Source organism: Poecile atricapillus, chromosome 3 (genome assembly GCF_030490865.1).
Source record: "Poecile atricapillus isolate bPoeAtr1 chromosome 3, bPoeAtr1.hap1, whole genome shotgun sequence".
NCBI classification, from domain to species: Eukaryota; Metazoa; Chordata; class Aves; order Passeriformes; family Paridae; genus Poecile; species Poecile atricapillus.
The window spans coordinates 71,369,722-71,394,887 of NC_081251.1; the positions used below are offsets into that span (position 1 = coordinate 71,369,722).

The window sequence follows — 25,166 nt, forward strand, 5'->3', positions numbered from 1 at the left end:
TAATTTTTTTTCAAAGGGAAGCAATAGTTTTAGTGACATGAATAGTGCCACACAAACCAGTGAGTTATCTCAGTGTCCATGTAAATGGGGGATTAAAAGAGCATGAAATAGATATTTCAGGAACTAAGCAGGATGTTGGCTTTAAATTGCTGAGGACTTAGCTGAAGACAGTCCAACACAATCACTTTTTCTCTAGGGCAATTGCTGGAGGAACTGTACTTGGTTTGCATAGAATAATGCAATTCAGGAAGAAATTCAATTACTGAGTTAATTATCACATTGGATGAATGGTAATAATCAAATATAAAGTAAGAGGCCACTGGAGGAAAGCCCAAATCACCTACTAATCCCAAAAGTTCACAGTGAGAGGTCCTGGTTGAGTAAAGGTGTTTCTGGTTTGATTGTTAGGTGTAGTGGATTATAGATTAATCCAATGCAAATTCCCCATTGCCTTCAAGAAGATACAAACACAGCTTTGGTTACTAATAATTGTAGAAGTCTTTTAAAATCCAGAATTGACTACCTGACTGCATTTTTTTGACTGAGCTGAATTTCAGCACCGAAGTTTACTTTATAAACTGTCTATATTACCCTTGGTCTTAAAAAAAATGAAATAAAATTATACCCTATAATAGCTGTATAAAGATTTGAGTTTTTCTAGTATTGTCTGAAAAGGTAAATTCTTGTCTCATGTCCCAAGGCCCATGTTTTAGCTGCTTAAACAAAGCCTTAATGGAGCCTGGTTTTGTTTTGTTGGGTTTTTTTTTGTTTGTGGGAGCTGTTCTATTTCCTTCCCTTTTTCCCAGTCAGGCTGCATCATCCGTCTTGCAGTGTCCCAAAGCACTTGTGATTTTCCCTGATTGTTTCATGCATCTTTCTGTCAAAGCAAAAAATAAGGGGGGGATGGGGAAGAAATAGACTCAGAACTGCATGCTGGGCAAAAGGATTCCTGTTTATTATAGATTAGAATTTTCTGAAGTATTGGTTGATTTTATGGGTCTCAGTATGCCTCCAGAACAGAAATGGTAAAAAACAGGGGTAAAGAATAGTATTAACTTTTACCTTACACTACCACACTGATTTCAGAGGGACTGAAAGTTAATAAAGCGTCTCATAATGTTAAAACATAGGCATTTGGAAATCAGCAGTACTTCTCAGCTGAGAATAGGAAATTGATTGAATTCCACAACCTAATGTTTATGCTTACTCTTGCATATGCAGGTGGATATGTATCAGGGTGGAGGAATTCTGACAACCTTTTTAAAGAGAAATGGTTCTTTATGTTCTGAACTGCTTAGAAGGCCCTTCCCCCCATTGCCATTTTCTGTTGAATAGGAAATTATAATTGCAGTTACAATGAACTGAGCCAATCAGAAGCAGGAAGATAAATAATAGCTCAAATAAAATGTTAATCTATGTAGATAATACACTAATATTAATTACAAATAATTTTAATTAAGACTCTTAGTTTCTCAGTCATACTTTTTGCAAAGTAGAGAATGTGCCTTTTTAAGGAAAAAAATCAGTTGCTTTTGGTAGGAAATAGAACTAAAGCAAATCTATTTCTCTTCTGTCTACTACATAGAAACCTGTGTGCAATGTTTCTGTTGGTCAGCTTTCCACAACTTTTTTGGAGAGGCTGTAGGGAGTAGATGAAAAGACTTTGTAACACATCAGTGGCATCCTTCTCCCAGTTGGATTCAGCATCAACTTACACACAGAATCCTGGAAACTGGTACCGAGTCTCTGCTGTGTTTCAAAGACAGCATTATCTTTATACCATCCTTTTTCAGTGTTATTTAAGCTGTTTGAAAGCCTCCCTTATAACTGATCCCTCTTTGGTGCCATCTTCCTTGGGGCACGTCTGCAGGTTTTTTACAGTGAGTAGTTAAATTCAGGCTGTGGAGGCTGACTGGTCAATCTCCAGCCTGCTGAAAATCTCCTCTGGGCCCTGTGCTCCCCACACCATGAGCCAGACCCCAGCCAGTCCCACCCAGCCGTGCCAGTCTCACTGCAGTTCCACCAAGGACTTGGTGAGGGCCACACCTGGGTGTCTCCCTTGGATCCCATGCCAGGGAAGGTGGTGGTGTGGCTCTTCTCCCCTGTGCTTGCAGGCCTTTGTACAGATGAGGTCCTTGCCACTGTCACACGTAACCTTATGCTGGCTGTTGTTTGGGCTTTCTCCTGGTTTTGCTTTAATCTTATTTTCCGAGGAATGAGAGATCATATTTACATATTAGATAGATTGTAAAAGTCTCTAGGGCACCAAATGTAAAAGTGTGTCATACGAGGCACCAACTGTAGAAGTGTTCAGTTCTTTTCCCCTGGATCAGGATTGATGAGCAGAGAGACGATTTTCATATTCGGACTGAGGATGTTTATTTTACCTTATGTGTATTACATTTTTACAGATTGTAAGTTCTTCTACACACTAACCTAGAAGCTACAAATGGCAACTTCAGGCTCTGTCCACAAGGCCTTTTAAGTATAAACTATCCAATTATGAAATACCAACTAATTTATTTTTACTTTTAACCCAATAACCAAACCCCCGTGTTCTGCACTGTGGACTTTTTCACTTAATCACAAAATATTACTAAAATCCATGAAGAAGAGGGAAGAAAGGCAAAGACAAACCATTGCCCAAGATGGATTGCCTCCATCTTGTCTCTTATTCACTACATCTCAAACTCTAAACTCTATTTTTCACCCAGTGACTTAATATAATTCTATCTAACTCACACATCCACATTCCCAGCTTCTCCACTCAGTTTTAGAAGCCTTCTCCGTGGTCTTAAGTTAAACCCAGTGTTCTCTTGACTGCCTGAGCCTGTCAGCACAGATAAAGGGACATTTTCTGTGCTCGGGACTCCAACAATAGCTAGGTCTTCTGTTAAGGCTAGTGATTGAGGGGAAACTTTTGAGGCAATATTCTCAATGAAGTGTCCTGAAATCCTTATATACCCATGCCAGAGCAGTATTTCAGGGAAATTGATGTTTACTATAGCATTTTTATTAGCCAGAGTTCCACTTTTACCCCAAGTACCCCTGGGTGCTTGGGAGGTGCTTTGGACTTGGTGTTGAATATCCCTGCTCACCACAACCATCATTCTCTTCTGTTTAACACATGCTGGCCTGCAGCGATTTACCCATTCCTTATTTTACAACTTTAATAGTATCTTTTGTTACAGGTAGTAATAAAAGCTCAATCCAATCTACCCTTTTAGTTGCTTTCTCTTTTGTAATCATTTTTCCTGTGTTGTTTATATTCCACTGTTACAGTGAAAATAGTGAATAGGGAATGTGCCATTCATAAGGGTGACAGGGTTAGTGCCTGTATGAAGTAAGGCCCTCTAATTTACTCTTTTTCAAGCAATAAGAATGACCAAGGACTCTCCTGTTGCTGCCTAGCTAAGTATGAAACTAAGTAAAGTATTTTTGTATTGTTGTTTTTCCATAGATGGTACACACCCACAGAAATGTTTTTACCCAAAGAAAACTTCTTGGGTCCAGCTGTTTCCCTTAAGGCTTAGAAGGAAAGAAAGACTGATTAAATATTCTTTCTATTCGTTGTTTTGGTGGCACCTGGCTGATCTGTTTCTGGAGCCAGTTCAATTAGTTAAGGACATAGCATTGTGTCAGATTCCAAATTCTGAATGGACTGTGTCCCACAAGAAGGGAAATGGGCAGAAAGTGTGCTGATAAGCTACAATATCAATAGCAACACTGACCTGAAATAACTATATGCCTGATGAATGGGTTATTGTGAACTGCCTAATTATATAAATGCAAAATGAAGAGACATGTTAAACAAAAAAAAAAGTGTTTATTGTGAGAATTGTTTATCTAAAAAGAAGAATTGGCTGTAAACATGTTTTTATTTCCAGCACCAAAAGATCGGACCATTCCAACACCAGACTGGCAATTCAGATCGAAAAAGATGCAGGTATGGCCTGGGAGTTTGGGTGTCTTGCTTCACTTGCAGAATGTGATGTATTTACACTGGTGAGGCTTTGCTGGGGAAGCTGAAGAGATGCAAAGGGTTTAAATGTTGTGTGTACAAGCCAGAGCATTTTAAATGTAGCAGAGCACCAGTTTAAGTCGTGTGACCCGATGAGTAAATTCACTCCTCAGTTATGTGTAGCTGATCAGACAGAGAGCTGCTGGGCTGCCGATTGCTTGGTTAATCATAACCCTGGAGTTTGTGTGGAATATGTAGCAGGCACCGTAGCTGGACTCAGAGGTCAGCTGAGGGCAGGGAAAGGTTTTGGAGAAAAAGCAGCAAGTTAGTGGTGGTAACCCCTAACTTGAAAACCCCTAACTTGAAAACCCCTGCCACTGTTTGGGCTGAAAAGTGTCTCTTCTTCCCTGGAGAGTAACCTTTTTGAGAGGGGATAGAAGGGAAGTTGGGAAACTTCCAACTAAGAAGAGGTAGGAAAGATGGTGGGCTGTTCCGCTGAGTGTCAGTGTATTAAATGAGCACCATGGCCATGGAAAGCAGCTTCCCAGGCCACACTGAGTGGTTCTTGTGAGACTGGGAACTGGGTGCAGTTTTTGGCACATCAGTGGACACAGAGAACATGTGCTGCATCAGCTGGCACTCTTCAGTGCCTGGTGGGACAGAGCTCTTTTTGCAGGGGAGCTGATACCAGTGTCACATGCCAAAATCCGGTCCCAGTGAGAGAGGCCAAGGTTTAATATATGGGTTTTTTCACTTTAGTGTTCTGAGGGCAATTTTATCTTGCCACATAGATGGCTGGGGTTGTATTGTAGAGTTAGAAATTTACATTTTAATTATTGCTGGTTTACCCCTCATACCCTTTTTATCCTTATCCATTACATCAGTAACATGAACAAATAAACATGAACAAATACTCATCGTCAAGCAGAAGTTGGTTAAATCCAGGCTGTCCAAGAAGGCAAGAGAGGTATTAGTAGTTTGAAGCATGAATGGTGCTTTTTAATTATTTATCATTTAAAGCAAGGAGCTAAGATTTTTCCCAAGGACATTTTGTCATCTGATAGCAATGACTTTTACCGTTGTTATATATGCTATTAAGTGAATTTTGTTTTAAACCCTGTAGCTCAAGAAAAGCATTCCTTTAGTGCATGTGCTTAAAAGACTTATTTTTTGACTTGCTTAAATTCTGACCCAATACACTCCAGAAGGTGCACAGGTGAGTGTGTCTGCATGGACGTGGGCACACACAGACAGACCTACCAGGGCTGGGTGCGTAATGGCTACGGGCACAAAAAGCAGTGTAGTTACAGGCCCTCTCCTCCTCTGGTATCAAGGAGGAATTTGTAGGAAAGGCATAGCCTCTGCAAGCCTCATCTTCTGGGTTTTTTCACCTCCATGTTAGATCTCCTCCTAAATATGCACAAACATAAAAATGCATGACTGCCCGTACGTCCGTATCCACATACACTCCCATGCATACAAATACACCTACAAGATGTTGGTTTGTACATGTATTTGTGCACCAGCATTTTGAGAGTATTGAAGGTGGGACACTGATGCACTGCAGAAAAGGAAAGCAGTTCTCATGTCAAGCATATATTCTTCATGGACAGAGCCTTGTAAAAATTCCTGGAGGACTAAAAGAAAAAAAATCCCAACAAAATTATTGGTTGCTGCGCAACCAAAGTATTTAAAAATCTCAGAAAAAATGTTCAAATTTAAGCATATGTTCTGAAGTAATAATGATTTTTTGTTTCTTTAGATTAAGATAGTATGTAGACATTAACTTAGCATTGCAGAGACTTTTAGTGGAGCCAAGAAATTCTTACTGTTGTGAATCATGGAGGTTATTTGATTGAGTCTGAAATATGTGCTAGCAGTAATGTGATCTTTTATTTACAATATTGTTCATACTTACCTGATTCATTGAAGGGCTACCTAGGAAATGTAGATTGTATAAAGTATCAGGAAGATATCATCTAGCTAGAGGAAAGAGATTTAAGCAGGAATGAAAAAGAACATAAAATTTTATGGAGAATGGCTTTATATAGTTTTTTATTTTACAAATGTATGCTGCTCTGTTTGTAGGAAATGATGACAATAATCTGAACTCCATTTTTTATGAGCATTTGACAAGATCTCTGCAGGAGTCTCTTTGTGGAGATTTGATCCTGGGCCGCTGGGGAAACTACAACACAGGAGACTGTTTTATTCTGGCATCAGATTATTTAAATGCCTTTGTGCACTTGATCGAAATTGGAAATGGCCTGGTCACCTTTCAGCTCAGAGGGCTCGAATTTCGAGGTAAGGATCCGTGATGATTTAAATAACCACAAAACCAGCAATAAATCCTGCCTGTCTTTTTAATCTTATCACAACTCTATAGTAGGACGTAGAGTTTGAGGACCTTTCTCTTTCTACAGATACTTGTCTTTCTGAAAGCTTGGTACTTCTTTGTATCATTATATTAATGTTGATTTGAAATCTAGATGTTAAGAAATTTGGAACCATGTTCTGCAGTATCAAAAGACTTTCAGAAAGAAGGTTTGTTGAGTGGTTTGCTTGGGTCACAGATCTTTTGAGTAATACTCAGTTATTTTTTCAGATTATTTATTTTCCTCCATAACTATGAAAATTGGAGTTGTTCTTAAAATTGTTCAACCCAAAAAACCTTGAATTTGGGAAACAAAAAAAACCCCAAGAAACCAAAAAACAAAACCAGAATAAAACTCCTTCCATGGAAAATATCCTGTGTCAAACCATGCAAGAAGCTGATGCTGAGATGGTCTCTGTCACACTGGAACAGTAGAGTGTAATCAAGGTGACTTTTCAACAAGGTTGAGTGTGAGAAAATAAGCGACAGACTGGCTCTTTGAATGCACTTAAGTGTGGGAGGATTAGACTAGGAAATAACATGTGTGGGCTCAAGTCTTGACTCTGTGACAGACTCCATGTAGGATGTTGAACAGGTTGTGGTGAATGCTTCATGTTCACTTTCCTTCCTATGTAGTGGGGATGAAGATAACACTCTTGTGTCTTCAGCAAAGTTATGTGGAAAGGAAACAGTAAATGTCTGAAACAGCTTGGTATTGTAGTACCTCATCAGATCCCTATTCAGAGCAAATGCAAATTGGGAGGAAAAACAACTGGAATGGAAGAAAGATAATTTGTTTATCAGCCTTATAATTTCATGTTGTTTATGAAGATTGGTGAGGAATACATGGTCATGCATGTGTGCTACTGAGGCTTACTACAACTTCCAAGAGATGTACGCAAGTATTCTTGCACTCATCTGCTTCTTGGGTGTCCCCAAGGTGAGCAGTGGTGCTGCTGTGTCAGGGATAGGTACTTGCAGTCTAACTTCCCAAATTTATCTTTGCTGATCATCCTTTTTTGTTAAAATAGTTCAATGTGGGATTTGAAACAAACAGAAGAAAGAAATCTCCTTCTCACTGAAATGACAGGAGTTTTGTGAGGTGTTTTTTCTTTTTCTTTTTTTTTTTTTTTTTTTGTGCAGTTTCCCCTTACTGCTGGGTCCCTCTCTATCATCACCATCTCCAGGCAGTAGAAGTAAAGTAAATATTGGAAACAGATGAAAGTATATGAGGATGCTCAAGCCACATGCTAGCTGTATAAAAAGATCAAGGGCCTAGCAGACAGGCATAATGAACTGGAAGTTGAATGGGGAACAACTGGATAGTTCTGTTGCAAAGTGGTTTGGGAAGACTTTCTTTGACTTTGAGCCAGGATCGTTCACAGCCAGCAAGTGCCATTTGGCACTTGGATCTGAGAGCAGAGCTCAAATATTGCAGTGTGCCACCTGTTGAGACATTTCTGTATTCCCTAAAATCACGGTTTAAGTAATTAAATGTCTCTGAAAATTGACCTTTCCATACAGATTGCCTAATGCTGTTCAGTGTTAATTAACTGTAGTTAATACTGTTTTACTTTGTGAATAGATCCAGCATGTCTGCCAGTTGCAGCAGGTCTTAAAATTCAGCTGAGGCTGAGCCCCACAGCCTCTTATGTCTTTCATAGACTGCTGTTGGGAGCCAGCTGAGTTCTCAGGAGGAATATCCTCTTTCCCAGTCTTTCTTGCACTCCTCAGGGGGAGGCTGGCATCCTGCAAAGCTGCACCTCTTTCTTACCTGAGGCTTTGATGGGCCTGGACCAATAGAGCTGCAGCAAATTGAACTGGAAAGTAACACTAGTTACTGGAAGTGGGGAGGAGTGGGGAAATGGTGGTTTCATCTAGATGATCTCATCCTCAGTACAAATCTAGTTCCCTCTGCCTCCTCACCCTCAGAGTATCACTGCGGGGAGAGACTGCTCAATACTAGAGGTAGAAGTAGTTGGAAATAGGAGAAAAATGGACTCCCTCTCTTCTCTGAACCCACTGGATAATCCTATTCCAAGAATAAGACAAAATTTGTGGTTATTCTGTGCCCTCACAGACATGGTATGTAAGGAAGTTTTCTCTGGTTTTCAGAGTATTTGGTAGAGGAGTTGTTATGGGAACAGAAACTAGGAGTGTGTCTTGCTATTCTATTGTTTGGCCTGGAACAGAGAAGCCATGTAGGGTTGAATAAAGGAATTCACCTGAGACCAAACCAGCTCAAAGATGTAACATTTGCTATGCCATGTGAGAGCTGAACGCCACTGGACTGCAGAATGAGTGCCAGAGAAATTACATGGATTAAAAGCCGGCTTAAGGATGGACTAGGAGAAGCAAAGGCACCCAGAGGGGAACCAAGCACAAGCCAGATAAGGATGCTTGGATCTGCCTGATGCAGATTATAACAAAAGCCTCATGGACACCAAAATGTGAGCAGATAATCTGCTGTATGCCCAGTGGAGACTTCCTGGGGTGATGTGCTGACACCAGAGGGTTGTTTGTATCTCCAGGTAACCCATGAAGGCTGCTGTGCTTTAGATAAAATATGCTGCAGAACTGTGCCTTTCCTGTATGTGGTTTGGTCCTTCTGCCAACAAGGAGCTGAGCTGCTCTGGTGGGGCTGCAGGCCATGGGGTGCCCAGGCACTAGTCTGAGTAAAGGGAGCCAGAGGGGCTGACCTGAATACAGAAGTTCACAAGGGAATGAATCAAGGCTATTCAAAGGAAGTTGTGTGAAAGCTGAGACTGAAATTCTGCCTTGGAAAGCATTCTTTGCTCCTTCCCTTGAACAGTATTGCTGCCTGCAGGGGCAGGAAGGTGGAGCAGGCTTCCACCAAATAGCACTGAGAGACATCTCCTGTGTGGATTGAGCACATTCTCCCCCATTTCAAATCTTGCAAAGGGCTGGTGAATGCAGCCTGAATACTGAATACAGTAGGAATTTTTTCTGCGGAAGTGAGAGGGTGTGTGGAACTGCCCTGGAAGAAGCTGATGGTTTACAAAGTCAAGTGACAGTTATTAAGCACCAGATTTTGCTTTGGGCATCCTGCATTCCTATTTTTAGCTGTCCAGTCATGCACTGTTTTTTACAGGAGACCCTAATTCCTTTCATTGTACAGAATGGTTTCCCATAAGGGGGAGAAAAGGACTAGAGGAGGAACTTGCAATCTGTAATTTCTGAGCTTTGGCTGCTTCACTTCAATTTCAAGGAAGTAATTTTAATTGAGGGCCCCAAAAATCTGCTGTTACTTAAATAGGAAATCTGTGTTTGCTTTGGAAATGAGTGAATCACAAGAGTGTTCTCTGTGACTGTTTTCTGTTTATGACTAAACCAAAAGCAATATTTGCATTGTAGAGCTCTGGATTTTCCTACGCGTTTCTCGTTGTGGTAGCTGAAGGTCTGTGCTGGCAATACTGGTAGTGCCCTAAGAAGAGGTCACAGAGCCTTCTGAATTTAAGTGTACTGTAGCAGGAGGTACTTGCTGCCTCCCCAGTTTGCAGTCCATCCTAACTGAGATTTGGCATTGTGACTGATCCAGACACCTTTCCAACTGTTTGTAATAGAAGCATTTGTCTCAGCTTTTAAATGAAAAAACAAACCCAACCAAACGCCTGCAGGCAGCATAGGAAGGTTATGTCACAGACTGAGCAGACTGAAAGAAGCGAGTCAGCAAATCTGGGATTCCTTTCATCTGTCTTTAGTCCTATTCATAAACACCTTGGACAAATTAGTTTTTCACTCTCACATTCTATGGACAGAGAAGGGATGTGCCTCCACTGTGTCATTCATCCTGAGTGCAAAGCAGAGGGGAGGCTCAAGACCTCCCGGCATTGACAGGAAATGCCCAGCTCCTCCTTTATGGACAGCAAAGAGAAGGTAGAAATGAGCTGAAACCAGGAGAACATTTCCAAGGAGCTGCACAGTGGTGTGAGGGAATTGAGCCCTTCAGTTGCTTAACTCTGCTGTGTGTGTTAGACCACAGCGGAATGCTAAACGCAGCCTGCCAGAAGAAATACATAACATGTCATTTAATTTGAAAGGAAGAGATGGGAAAACCCACAGTCAGGGAACAAGCAGAAGCAATGTCAAAATATCTCCCTCTCACGAGTTCCCTGTAGAACAAGGGAGATTTAAAATGTTTTCCTGTTTAGTCTGTGTGTCTACAAAATGTCTTTTGGAGAATATTCATTTAAGCATTAGATGCGTAGAAACTGCTTACTGATGGTGTTGCTGAAGTCTTCAGGAGCAGTTTTCTAACTCCTGCACTGTATTCTTCAGTCATTTAATGAACTTCTAAATCTCTGCCATGATTTTTTGTTACTGCATGTTGCACGTGCAGTATTCATGCTTCACTTGGAACTTCATTAGCTTGATCAAGGCAAGAATTGCAGGGCAGACACAGATGTAGCTGTACACAGTGGCAGGCAGCTGTGGCAGCAGGATGGGATTGCCTGTGGGGCTCTCTCTGTGCTAGCTAGCTTATTTCCCACGCAGAATGGTGTATGAAAGCAGCCAGTCCAGGCTGTGTGCTCCAGGCACGGTAGTGATGTCTAATAAGGACAGTTACTCATTTCTGCAGCATGTGTTTGGTGCATAGTTTTATTACAGCAGCAAGTACATTACCAGTGTAAGGAATATTTATTTGTGTTTGATTTTTGTGTCTGAAGGCTCCGTAGCTCTGGGAAGAATGATTCTTTATTCAAAGAGTGGTTGCAACTTTTATTTTTTTTTTTACAAATCACCTCTTGCTGTTGGGAAATAAAAGTGCCCATGTTCATGTTTTTCCAGAGACCACACTTGAGGTGTGTTCAACACGTACCAGAACATTAAAAGGTATTGATAAATTACAAAGAGTTCAGAGAAAAACAGCATTTTTTTGACACATCTCTTGGGAGAGAAGGTTAAAAACCAAAAGTGCAGTGTTTGTGGGAAAGAACAAAGACTGAGAGACACAATTCTTGGAAGTACTAGAAGCATGGATAGAAAGGATGCAAAGGAGTTTCTTCAGTCTTGGTGATTTAATTGGGAAGAATAGCATGAAACAGGGAAGGGGATACTTTATGTTAAACACGAGAAATCTGTGATGTATAACCCTTTTTAGGTGTATAATGATGCTCCAACAGTGGAAGCCATCTATAAATTTCAAATAGGCTTAGAATAGCTTCTGTAGCACATAATAGAATAAATATTTGGTGTCTTTTTTCCTTTTTTGTCCTTTCACAATTTTATGTGTATTTATGGGTGCACTGGAGAAGACTTCTGAAAAGAAGGAAAATGTTAAGTGCAGTGCAGCCTTTTTACTGAGAAAATATCTCTGCCAAAACCAAAATGTTGCATCTTGCATTTCACTGCAAAAGATGTGACATGAGAAGATTTTGTGGTATTTCATAGCTGCAAGTTTAACAACAAACATCTTTGGAGAATGCTACCTCCACGTGACCTTTCTTATTGTGTCCCCATGGGCCAAGAAAAGGAAAGGTTTCTGAGGAGAGGGGGATGCCTGGTACTACAGCATCTGATCTGGTTTGAAAACCAGTGTTTTTCAGACATACAAGCACCTGAAGCAGCTGAAAGCCAAACCACAATTTTATACCTAACAGCTTTGATGTTTGAGGAATTGATACTGTTTTTTAAGTCCTGAAATTTTGCTTTGAAAAAAGCTGAGACTATCAGAACCTATAAATTACTGTTCTTTATTTGGTGGAACTGGTTCCACAAGCAAAAGAGCAGGAAGGATTGAAGAAAAGTTGCAGATTTCCACAATGAGTCTAATTCTGAGTTTCATGACTTTCCATTTGTGAGCTCAATTCACTCCTCTGAAGTATTTGGTTTTTTCTGTTTCTAGAACCATGTCTGATGTGTGTTTCAGTAGAGGATGGCCTCCCAATGGCTGCAATTATGCCCACTGTGCTTTTTTTGTGTGATAACTTAGAGTTTTTTAAACTGCTATCCTGAGCAGAAAAGAAAAATGCTGGTTGAGAAGGAGCCTTTTCCATCAGAATTTGGGGATGCTTGGATTTGTAGCATAAACTTGTTGAAGCAGAGCCAGATAATTCTACTGTAATGCATTTATTTGTAAGACATTTCTGTGCTTGATTTTGGCAAACAAATGGTGGGCAACCAGGCATTTTTGTGGAGTCATCTGTGAAGAGACCTCTGCATGGCTTAGGAAAGAAGTTACCCTGGGCATGAGCCCTTTTGATGTACCCTGGCTGCTTATTTGTCAGCAATCCTCAGTGCTCAAGCTGTTGCTACCTTCAGCCACAATAATCAGACTCTATTCTGGATGTGTTGTTAAACTGAAGTGTTTTATGGAAATTAAAACTGCTCCTAGAATACTTCTGGTATGTGGTTGTGTCATGGGCTTTTCTTTCTGGCCCCTCAGATCTTTTCACAACCTGAGTTTTCAAAATTGAATTCAAAAGCACACTATGGTTTCAGCCTTTAATTCTAGAAGGCTGGGTGATCATTCAGTTCAGTGTATTTTATCCTCTTGAAGCAAGATTAGTCTTCAATTTCATTTTTCTCATTTCCATTTAGGTCAAATCATTCTGGCAAAGCACAAGTCTGTCCTCAAATCCTGATGTGTCAGGAAAATACAAAGAGCTCCAAGTTCTCACCCTGGCTTTCTCCTGAGTTCACAGAGGCTGACCTTGCTTTGTTCAGCTGGCACATGTTTTTTACATTGCTGGTTTTTTGGCAACCCTCCAGTGTTAGATATTTTACAAATGAATTGGTCACATCTATATTAGCAAGGGTCAGAGTGAATGACTAAACTTGAGTGAAGTGCACGAGATTATTTTCCTCCTACTGCAGGAAGAAATGAAAAAAAAATATGTTTTCCCTCAGATTTTGAAATAACTAATTACCAGTGAAAACATTTTCCTGTATTTTAATATTTAATGGTACTACACTTAATTATACTGCAGAAGTGAAGTGCACGTTCTGTTCCCTGCTCTTTGGTTTTATGAATAATTCTCTCAGAGTTGCTTGAACTTGCTAATTTTTTGAGAAGCAATATAAAAATTGTCATTTAAATCATCAGCTTATAGTACATACAAAAAAGTCCAGCCTTCTGTAGAAGACAAACACAAATGCTTGACTTCATTTACTGTGTCCTGTCCCTTTTGGCTCTATGCATAAAGCTGAGCACATGCTCTTAGTCTCTGTGGTACCAGTGTCTGGAGTAATGAACCAAAGAGGATTGATGTATGCTCTGGTAAATGAAATTTTACAGTAAAATGCCAATCTGGCATTGAAGTCCAGCCAGTGCATTAAGGACTAAATGCACTAAAGGCTCCATTAAAGATGAGAGGAAATTACTGGCAGTTGTTCTAGAACTGACTGCAGGAATTGGGAGGGAACCAACATGTACTTGAGCATCAAGCCTGAATGTTGTCTTTGTGGACTTGAGTCCTTTCTCTAGATGTTTGGAAATACTAATCAGCCAGGAATGAGGATTTGGTGTTTTGTCAGAGCACCAGCCATGGCTCAGGTTACACCTTTAAAGAGGGATACCCCAGAGGCTCAGCAAGCAGTGAAGACACCAAATCCCCAAGCTGGTGGTGCCCAAGTCCATCAAACAGCTTTTGTTAATCAAGTGCATGTTTGCCAGACGTTGAAGAGCACAGCCCTGGTTTCATTCTTTGGAATAAATCCATAAAACAACCACATGAACTCCTTTGGCTGTTCCCCATAGCTTTTGTAATAACACAGTTCCTCTTAGAATGACTCTTGCTCCTCAAGTTCAACATTGATTGCACCCCCTGTAGTATAATTTTAGCTGATTAAAATTGCCTAGCAAAGACACCTTGGAGGCATTTGAACCTGTAGAATTAGCTAAGAATGTAAATAATGTTCTGGCATCATCTTCTGTTTGTTATGCATGTGATGACAATTTTCTTTAAACATTGAGGGTCTCTGGAATTCACCTTTTCTTTGCCTTACTGGCCTCCTTGGGCCTGTATGTTACAAAATACGTCCCCTAAGCAAACTAGTAATTACAGAAACTGCACTAATAATATTTGGCATTTATGGAAAGAGGTAGTACAGAGAGTAAAGCCTTCTATAGAAATAAAATTTTATATTTCCATTAAAAATACATTTTTGTATTTCTTTATTTTATTTTCTTATTATTTTATATTTATTATTTATAATTTATGTTTATATTTTATTTTTATATATTTTATATGAATAGTTACATAGACTGAGCAAAGGCATCTTTAAATCCTGTTGTAGCACAATCAGGAACAGATGTTCATTGTGTTTTTCATTTTTCATCACTTGCAAACATTTGGAAATACTTAATTTTGCACCTGCGATGAAGATGTATCTTCTCTTAAATTCAGTGTAATACTGAAAGACCTTTAAACTTTCAAAAATAGACATAACAGCAATAGTAACAGCACCAGCATGGAGCATTTGTTTTACTCTTTTCAAGCAATGTACAAAGGAATGTTTTCCCTAATTCAGTTTGAGTACGATGTCTTCTGACTGGATTTCACAGAAGCATCTGCTGACCCAGAGCATTTCTTGGGCTTTTTTGCTGTTGAGCAGTAAGTGTTAATTCATGTAGAAATCTGTGAAATATGAAGCAGAAGCAGTCCAGTTCATGTCCAGTCCAGCTGGAAATGCCAGCCTAATAGGTCATGGTTTTTACTTGGCAGTATTGAAAGGCAAGATGCTTATCTGAAGACTTTAATAATTTTTCATATTGTATTTCATATCCCTGAGGTCTAAGGAAGAATGCATATCAGTGTGTGAGCAACACTGGGTTCACAGTGTAAATTTCCATTCATGGCAAACTGAACAGAAAACACTGGAATATACTGAATATATTTCCTCCATCTCTGAGGGCTACAATCCGGTTTTTTCTCACACATTTCTTTCCAGTTTTTCTATTCTTTATTACTTGTATGTTTTGCTTGCTGCACACATTTTAGCAGATGCACAGGCAAAAAAAAAAAAAAAAAAAGCGATAACCCATATTTTGTTATTTTGTTGTATTTTGAAAGGTTTTTCTTAGTGAGGAGAAAGGGATATTCTAGATGCTACTTCTGTTGATACAAACTGAAGGTCACAGGTTGTTGACCAGAGAGCTGTGATGAGACTGGAACAGACAGATGAGGGCACAGCAGTTGTCATCATGCTCCACAGAAAGGCCTTTGGGATGCTGCCCTGCTCCAGTCTCTCTTTTAGGGTGCTGGCAGACTGCAGGGAATTGAAGCTGGCACCATGTTCTTTCCTGGCTCAACAATCAGGTGATGAACACAGCCAAATTCTTCGCCCATTTACAGTGACACAACAGGTCTGTTGGTCCTGGTGGGGATGGAGCTGTTGGTCTGCAATGCAGTATCTCACATCTTCCTCTCCTGTCGAGTCTGTTTAGAAGTTGATGGAGTCAGCAGTCTGTGGGGCGATACTGAACCTCTGGCAGAAGGCCTGTGAAAGATGTATAACTTGCATCATAGGAGATGCCCTTGAAAGATGGTTTATGTACAAACTCAGTGGGGAGTAAGTTCTGCAACAGCCTATGGAGAGTAAATTTTAAAAAGAAGCATACATCAAGAGCATAAAACTTACATATTTGGAAAATACTGGGAGGAGCAAATGGGTGTCTGTCTCAGTTTTTATTAGTAGTGCCTTACATGGTATAGAAACTACATTCATAGATTTCAAATCCACAAGAGCTTGGCTTGACCATCTAGTGTGCACAGCCCAGGCTGAAAATGCAGAGTCTGCATTATTGCTTCTGTATCTGCCTCATTACTTCCTTCTGAGGTAACATATCCTTTTTAGAAAAATTTGCTCTACTTTGATCTAAAGCCTGTGTAATAGACTAATTAGAAAGTTGTTCTGTTCTTGTGATGTACTGCCACTAGTGCTGTTCATTAGAGATGTTTGATCCAGAGTAGCTTTTACTCCAGTGGGAGAAAGAACAACCCAGTAGATGTTATTTTTGGAATCTGCTTTCCAAGATAGTTTGCTAAAACCAGATTTTACAAGTGCTCTGACATACTAAAATCTTTCTTTGGGTCCAGTATGTTAGTTGAATAAGCAGCCTGAGACTTGGATCAATTTGCCTAATGTGCGTTATGGAGCAAGACTCTTTAGTGTTGCTTCCTGGCGAGTTTTTATGAAGGCAGAAGCTGTGGTCTGTAGTTTAGCTCAGCTCAGAACCCATTAGAACTAGAACATTAGATCAGACCCTTTTGGCTTTTATAGGTGACAGTATTAAATGAGTAATGTACAGCCCTTTCTTTGCTGCTGCTCATGGCTCACTTAGCATGTCGAGTTTGTTGCTGTAGCTCGTTCTTTCACATTTTTGCTAAGTGCATACAACCTTCAAACATACTTTGAATGTGAGCTTGCAAGACGTCCTTTGTTTCCTCCTCCCCCAATAACTGGCAGCACACTCTCTTTTTCTCTCTGCCAAGGGACATACTGCCAGCAGAGAGAAGTGGAAGCTATAACAGAAGGAGATGAGGACAACGAAGGCTGCTGCTGCTGCAAGCCTGGGCACTTGCCTCACCTGCTGTCCTGTAATGCAGCCTTTAACCTGCGCTGGCTGACGTGGGAGATCACACGAACCCAGTACATCCTGGAAGGATACAGCATCATCGACAACAACGCTGCCACAATGCTGCAAGTGTTCGATCTGCGCAGAATCCTTATCAGATACTATATCAAGGTAACCTCTTTGGTGTAGTGCACTTTGTTCCTAGGCAGGTTTGTCAGATAGAATGCTGTTTGTCTATAGAAGAAAGAGCATTTGAAGTCTTCTGCTTTATGTTTATCCATCTGCACCACAGTCTGGTAGTCAGACTGACTTGATGTTAGATCATAGAACTGTAGAATCATTTGGTTTGATCTTAAAATCATCCAGTTCCAACCCTCCTCCTATGGCAGAGACACCTTCCACTGGGACAGGGAAAATTAATTAACGTTTCCCTTTGCTAAATTTAATTCTGATCACTTACACTTAGTACACAAAATGGCAGGCAAGCTTCAGTGGAGATCAAGAAGGTGAGTTACCATCCTGTAGTGATAAAGTCAGACAAAGTCTTCTTGCTTATGTTCTTACGTTCTTACAACACATCACTAACAGTCTGGTATTTCTTCTTGCCTTGGCCTTTCCACTGTTTCTCTCTTTTTTTTTCTGGAAAAGAAAGATATTAACAAGCATAAAGTTCTTGGGAAACTTCTGAAGAGCTGTTTCTCAAATGTACCTTTTAGTAGTGCAAACCCCCTTCTTACCTTCTCTTTTACATGTATAACACAACAGATTTGAAGTTGGTTTATTCCATTGATTAGACAGTAGTTCATTTACACCATTTCTATATTTGAATTGCTATTAAAATCACAATAACCACACAGATACGAATTTGTCAAAATAATTGAACTGTATAGTCTAGCAAGACACCTTCATCTTCTGCCAGAACAATTCACAGTCCAGCAAATGGAGAATTTGTTGAGCTTTATAGTCTTCTAGTGAAACAGCAAGAGCCAAGTGCTGCTTTCTATGCCACTGGCACTGCCATGAAGCCAGTTGCTAGAGATCCAAACCATCCCTGACATCTTTCTACTTACATCTCTGCAATTGTAAAATCTGTCAACTTCAGAGAGAGACCTGTTGTAAATAAGTTAATCACCATTTTTTGCAAATGAACCAATGTAGTAAAAACAAGCTCATTGCCTTACAAAGCTGCTTTGATCATGTAGTTGATAACTTCTGGGATTTCATAAATAATTTTGCAGGCAGTAGTGCCTGGTAACCAACCTGCTTTGTTTAATCAACTAATTAGAAATAAAGCTGCATGTGAGCATGATTTTTTTCATTTTAGAAGTGGGGTTTGTGGCTATAAATTGTTTTGAAGCAATGTAACTAAGCTAAAAAAAAAACCAAACCAAAACAAAAAAATAACTCTTCTTTAATGAGTGTGTTGCTACAATTGTTTTGCTTTACTTTAAAAGGTAACCTGAATAACTGGAACATAAACTAATGCAAGCTGGCAAATGACTCAGCTTTTGAGGGGGAATGAGACTGAAAAAAATCCCAGTCTAAGCTGAAATCAAATCAGCATCTTATTAGTTTAAAGCAGTGAAGAATTTTGCTTTATGAACTGAAACTGTTTTTGTGCCTTAAAATGAATTAATATATGGAGGACTTGCAGGAAGTGTGAGGTTCACCACATGGGATGTGAAACTGAGCTGAAAGGCAGTTTAGAGCTTCTGATTCTGGACACACCTGAGAAGCAGCTGACATAGATGGCTTAGACAAACTTTCATCTCATGTGATACAGGTGTGGTTGGTTAGTTGATCTGATTTGAGTAGGAGGGACTGGGTTAAATGCTGTGGCCCCATCTCCACTCTGTGCAGAGTTCATGTGTGCTACTGATGTCTCTGAAAGCATGAAAATCAAATCTCTTCTTCTTGGATTTAGTTGAGCAGGTATTATTGTAGTGCACTCACAGAGTTTCATTCTCAGGAAGGTTGCTCTTCATTCTCAGGCTGTTGATCTGTGTAATCTACTTCTCTTTTTAGGGAAGGGTGAACAGAAGTTAATAATAACCTGTTGGCACCTTCAGTATTAGCCTGGGCTCCCTTTAGTGAAGGAAGGGTGCACTCAGGAAATCCGTTTTCTAGAATGTCACTTCTCAAAAGAAAGTTATCTGGATATTTTCTCCTTGTATTTTTAAAGTAATTAGTTTTTTCCATAAACAGGGGCTTTAAAAAGATTTGGTAAAATCTTTAGTACAGCCTTGGAAGGAGAAGATTTTATTAGATTAGAAGATTTTGTATTAGATCAGCTTTTTTCCTGTTTATTTAATGCATGCCTCTAAGTAAACAGTATCAGAGACAGAGGTGAGAATTCATTCCCTCCCCAGGTCTTTCTTCTGGGGGAATCTAGATCATGACCCTGTGCAGTTTCACTGTGAACATTTTAAAAGTCCTTAACACTTTCTTTTTAATGGTGTGAAAGTAATTGTAAGAACTATACATAAGGCAGTATTCAGGTCACATAAAACACCAACTCAAAAAACACTTAGGCTGGAGTTTCCGCAGGAACTGAACTCCCATTGCATTGAGCATTTGGAGTGGTTTTGGTTTTTTCTCCAATGTTGTAAATATTTACCATATTGTTTCAGAAATGCTATATAGCTGAGGATGTACTTTTGCACAAAACATATCTTGTAAGAGTTACCAAGAGCAGAATTTAATTAGGTGACAGAAGATTTTGTTCTTTCTGTGTCTGATTGCCAGTCTGATTTCTTTCCCAGCTGAATCAGTTTCTTTGTAAACACAGATGAGGATAATAAAAAAAAGCAAACTCTATCTCAAAAATCAACAAAGAAAATGTTTGCTTTGTTTTAGTTCTTCTGTCCTTCAATAATAATTATTGTATTGCTCTTTTAAACAATGAGTGGCACTGAGCATCTTATTCTGAAATCATATTTATTTCATTTGCAGTTTCATTGACAGCCTAGAAAGGCATAAATTTCTTATTATGAAAGGATTTTTATTCCCCACAAATAAAGTGGGTCAGCTCCTGTAGCCCTTCTGCATATACTTTGAAATCATTTTCTGCCCAACTACTGTGATTTTTTTTCCCTTGTGCCTTTTCCATCTCTTCTCAATATATTCTTAATTAAACATCTTCTAGTATTCAAAAAATCTGTGTATTCACTGAGTGCTGTGTTTTCAGCTTCTACTGTTTCTGCATGAATCCTTTCTAAGGAGTGTATTCTTCTCCTCATGCCATTAAATGAAGGTCCATCCTGTCTCTAGCTGTCTGACTAGTCTTTTTCCTCTGAAGCTTGATTCTCCTCTTACTTTTTGTAATTATTTTGTATGATTTGAAAGAAGAACTGTGGAGGGATCTGGGGTTTTTAAAAGGGCTGGTAGCGCTTCTGTCCTTTGTAATCCATTATATTTTAATTTTATACATTTACTTAGTACTATTTCCATTGACTAGGTCACGTGGAACTACATCATCTTCAGTCATGAATCATACTTGCCTCTCATTTGCTTTGGAATCCTACTCTAAATTAATATTATAAAACATTATAATGGGGCTTTCCTGCTGATGGAACACACTGGAACTTCTTGAGTTTCATATTCTTTTGAAAATATGCTCTAAGTTGTGTTTGGATAGAATTTTTTTAATTACTTTTTTATTTATTATTATTTTAATGTGTCCAGACAGAGCGGTTAGAAAAGCTTAGAAACTCAGGCAGAGATATGAGATACGTGTGTTGCTGCTTTCTAGCTTTTATGTACTTGGTAAAAGAGTCACAGTTGAATGCTGCTCCCTCCTCAGTGCTTTAAAAGCAACTCAGTTATATCAGTTATCAGCTTTTTAACCTGACATGTAAGAAAAAATCGATTATTCTTTACCTGCTGCATTGACAAATAATGGATTTGTGTCATACACATCTGTCAGGTCTCATCTTTGTGGCTAATAAAAATTAGGAAAGCATCATCCCAAGAAAACAGTAAGTCCACTGAGGAAAAAAGAGCCCTGTTTTGAGGATGTGACCATCTACTACTGTTTTTTCAAAATATGCCTAAGCTATTATTGATATTACCTTCTTGGTGATAGACTCTATAGAGCCCTCTAGTATTGACATGTTTGAGTGCTGGAACTCTCTATTCCTATCATTGTGTTGATTTTCCTGGAAGGCAGAAGGATATTAAAAATACTACTTCTTTTTCTGTTGTTAGCTACCATTATCAATTATTATCATCTTTCTAACTTGAACACTTTTGTGAAGTAATAATGATGCTAAGGAGTAAAATGTAAGAAACAGATACACTACTACAGTTCTTAATAGGGTCCTATTTGGCTTATTCTCTTCTGTGTAAAAATATGTCTGCTTTGATCAGAGTTCAGAGTGACTAACGTTTGCACTTTTTGTCAACAGAGTATAATATACTTTACAGCAAGTTCTCCCAAAATCCTTGACTGGATAAAAGACGAATCCATCCAAAAGATACTTCAGCCTTATGCAAAGTGGCATTATATTGAACGTGACCTTGCGATGTTTAACGTTAACATAGATGAAGATTACGTTCCGTGTCTCCAAGGAATAACAAGAGCTAGCTTCTGCAGTGTTTATCTGGACTGGATTCAGTTCTGTGCCAGGAAAAGGGTGGAGGTATGAGTCTTCTTTTTTCTTTTTTTAATAGTGGTATCAGTTTTAATTCCTGGCATATGAGTGAAATGGTGCATGGCTACTCTTTTACTTGCTCAGGATTAGTAGAACAAAATTTATTTCATAAAAGCTTTCAGCTTTAACATAAAAGGAAAACATGTTCTATGGAATGGAAAAAACATATTTTGGAAGCTACCCATGTGCAAAAACTGGGATCTTAAGGAGCATTAGTCTTTGAATACAGAACCAATTCTTTACTGTGCAAATTTCCAACAACATTAACTTTGTCAGCTCTAGAAAGCACGGATATATCAAGTGCTCACAGAAATACTGCTAGAGAAGGCTCCAATCAGAGAAAGTCATCACAGCATTAGAGTTCCTTCAGTGTTGCCAGTGATTGGTACCTTTGCCAGATGTCTGTGTATCCTTTTCAGACATTTGCTTGTATTTGTGTAGAGCTGCAGGATGGTGGGGGAGTGCATGGCGCACTCCCTGCTGGCACAGATCACCTCTGAGAGCTCGTGACTAAACATGAACCACACCACAGAGCCATGTGAAACCAGTTGCAGCTCTGGAAGGTCAAGGGCAGATGTGCAGCTGTGCACTTGCATGCTCTGAGCCTCTAAGATTACTGATGGTCAGGAGTTGTTTGTCAGAAATGCACTTCTTCCATTTCCAGGGAATACTCAAAATAGCCCAGAGGGAGAGTATAGTTTGAAACAAGCATATTGCCTCGATCTAATTTTCTGATTATTGCTGATAGTGGCAAAAGTGGAGAAGTGTCTCCTTCCTGGCCATGATGTGCTGTATTTGTGCATTTTCCCATTCAGGATCACAGACTGCACATCCCATTAGTTGGTGTAACATCACTGAATCTTTCTTGAAACATCACCGAATGTTTCTGCTCCACTTTTGTTCCTTCTCATGTCTCTAATGCTGAGTACCGTTCCACCAGTTCCCCTGTGTATCATTATATTGATATTGTTTTTATTGAATTGTCTTCTGAGCCCTTTCCCACCATCCCACCATCTCCTCCTACTGGGAATACTTCACTTCTTTTCTTTCTCATCTCCATGTCTCAGCTCCCAAGTTCTGACACAAAGAATTGCGGGGTGCGGGGAAAGCCACTGTTAATTGATGCCTTTCCACTTGTTCTCTAGATTTTCAAATTCAATAATAGATTTAGGGATGCCAATAGACTTGAAACATGTAAGTTAGATTTCAAAAGGCAAATTAATGCCTGCACTGGTGCCACACACACATTTATCTTTTTGTTACGTATTTTACCTTTGTTTTTTAGTTCACTGACTGTAGAAAAGCAAAGTACATGTAGGAGGTGGGATTAAAAAAATAAAGTTCACTGTACATGTAACCCAGAAAATCATTATATTTTACAGAAGGAGCTGCATTCTCCATTATAATTCGCTTCAGTTTTAGACTCAAAGAAAGCTCTAAGAAATCACTCATTGCGTGGACTGAAATAATAATCTGTACCCTCCTGAAGATTAACTTGCATGAGGAGTTGTTCCAGTTTTTTCCTCCTGCTTGGTAGCAGAGTTTTCTTTGTGAAAATTTCATTAAAAAACCTCTCCTGAGCTAGTAAACATAAATGAGATGTTCTGACTGCTTATTAAAATGGGCTGTCAGTGTCATCAACCATTTAGTCAGATATTGTTATTCACTGAAAATGTGTGCCTCCAAACTTTTCCAAAGAGATTGTACTTCTAGAATCTGTGGTAAGGTTTCATGGGAACTGTGTTCCATGGAAAAGGGTTTTGGCTGTCTCCAATTGCAGTGTCTCCCAACAATAAGGAACCTCCTCCAGTTTAGAATGTCAGATCTGGGAGGAGTGGAAGCAAACTTAAACCCCACACATAAAAGACCACCACCACCAAAGCTCCCTTTCCTTGGGATCTCACTAGCAGAGAATGAAATGTTCTGTTTCTAGCCAGTGGGCAAAGCAAACTTGGGTTTTGCAAAAATCCTCTGATGGTGATGGTCTTCCTTCTTGGTCTGTTTAATGGCAAAGAATGTTTTGGTGTGTAGGTCCAGCTACACGCAAATGTTATGAATGTCACCATTTGTAGCATTGTGGTGCTTTTAAATGTGATGTTTTCACGTATTGTAACATCTTCATCTTACAACTTTGTAGCACCTGGACAGTGATGAGGATTCTCCTCTAGTGACGCTTTCCTTTGCCTTGTGTATACTGGGTCGGAGAGCTTTGGGAACTGCATCTCACAATATGGCCATCAGGTAATCTTTAGGAATCCTTTTTCCTCATGTAAAATAAAGACCTGTTTGTCTTTTTCCACATGACGTAGGATCTCAAGAGAAGATTAGATCAAGGTGAAGTCTCATTCCTCCATAAAATGTTGGGGGTTTTTTTGTCATTCTTGGTCATCTTTTTCTTTTTGGTTGGCTAAATAACTAATTAACAGTCCTTATTTTATAGGACAAAGTAGAATTTTTGATTGAAATAATGGATACCAATGGTTATTGCCTGTGTTCACTCATGCCTGGCTATTGGAATGCTGTCCTTCCTCTGGCATTCCAGGAGGAAGAAATCTCCAGAAGAGGAAGAAACTGCTGTCATCTGAGTTGTAGTTAGCTAAATAATAATAAATGTATAAAGGGTTCTCCTCTGTACTCCTCAGGGGTGTATTCCTGTTCATTGTGCCACTTCATTCTGACAGCTAAGGAAGGGAGAACCTCTTATCTCCTGAGGCTGCAGCTTTGTCTGTTCTCAGAGCATCTACCTTGCTCATTTGTTCATTAATTCAAAACACTTCTTCCTAGGAAGTCTGGTTAATTTAAATATGCTTCATTGAGATTGTTTCTAAATATGCTCTTCATCTTATATTTTCATTAGGGATTCTTCCATTTTCACTGGAAGTTCTGAATTGTTTGGGTATTATACAGTTTAATTTACACTGTGCTACAGATGAAACATTTTATTAATGAAATAATGATTATTTTAATGGAGTTTAACTTCCCATATAATTTTAGGTTTTCATTAGATTTATTTGAACTCTCTATGTGCACAGGAATTTAGTAACAATGGAGAAGCTGAATAAATACAGTGTCTGAGTGACCTTGCTATGTTGGCACAGAATGGTGAACAAAACTACCTAGACCTCTGTCAACATGGTCCTTAGAGAGGATTTGTCTTACTAACAAGCAAACAAGGACAGCATGTGTGATTTTGAATGCATTTTGTTATAAAACAGTCCTTTTAAATATTCATCCTAGCTTTGTTATCTGTTGAGCCATTTATAACATTTTGTTTTATGTCTTCATGCAAAATGTTTATGGCTCACATGGCTTATTTCTTGTTGTGCTGCTGATTTCCGCTTTCTAAAGTGACTTTTGTCATCTCTTTTCTACTGCTCTTTGCACATTCCCTTCCTGTAGTAGTTTTCTTCTCTGCTGCATTTCTTCTCCATTTCTATTCACTCAAATTAGTGTGATGTTAGGTAAGTCATTGGTATTTTTAAATTGTGCTATTTTTTTTATGATCCAAATTTTAGAGTTCAGGGGCATGATATGAAAGTTTATATGTATTTATGATATTTGTTTGAGAAAAGATTAAAGTGAATTTTGATCTGGGCCTGCAATAGATGGGTCACAGCGATATTAGGAATTCATCTAAAA

The 25,166-nt window shown here is 39.2% G+C and overlaps 2 protein-coding genes across 2 annotated transcripts in view; one reads left to right on the forward strand and one right to left on the reverse strand.

Annotated features, from left to right (window-relative positions):
- PCNX2 (pecanex 2) overlaps window positions 1–25,166 on the forward strand; it is a 150,004-nt gene that overhangs the window by 105,192 nt on the left and 19,646 nt on the right. The window contains exons 24-28 of the mRNA XM_058834378.1: window positions 3,888–3,946; window positions 6,050–6,265; window positions 16,793–17,046; window positions 21,282–21,515; window positions 23,665–23,768. Coding sequence (XP_058690361.1) covers window positions 3,888–3,946; window positions 6,050–6,265; window positions 16,793–17,046; window positions 21,282–21,515; window positions 23,665–23,768 — 867 coding nt within the window. The remainder of the gene's footprint in view (window positions 1–3,887; window positions 3,947–6,049; window positions 6,266–16,792; window positions 17,047–21,281; window positions 21,516–23,664; window positions 23,769–25,166) is intronic.
- Window positions 17,040–25,166, reverse strand: part of NTPCR (nucleoside-triphosphatase, cancer-related) — a 44,610-nt gene continuing 36,483 nt past the window's right edge. Inside the window, exon 5 of the mRNA XM_058834374.1 lies at window positions 17,040–17,514. Within this exon, the coding sequence (XP_058690357.1) occupies window positions 17,428–17,514 (87 nt within the window). The 3' untranslated portion in view covers window positions 17,040–17,427. The remainder of the gene's footprint in view (window positions 17,515–25,166) is intronic.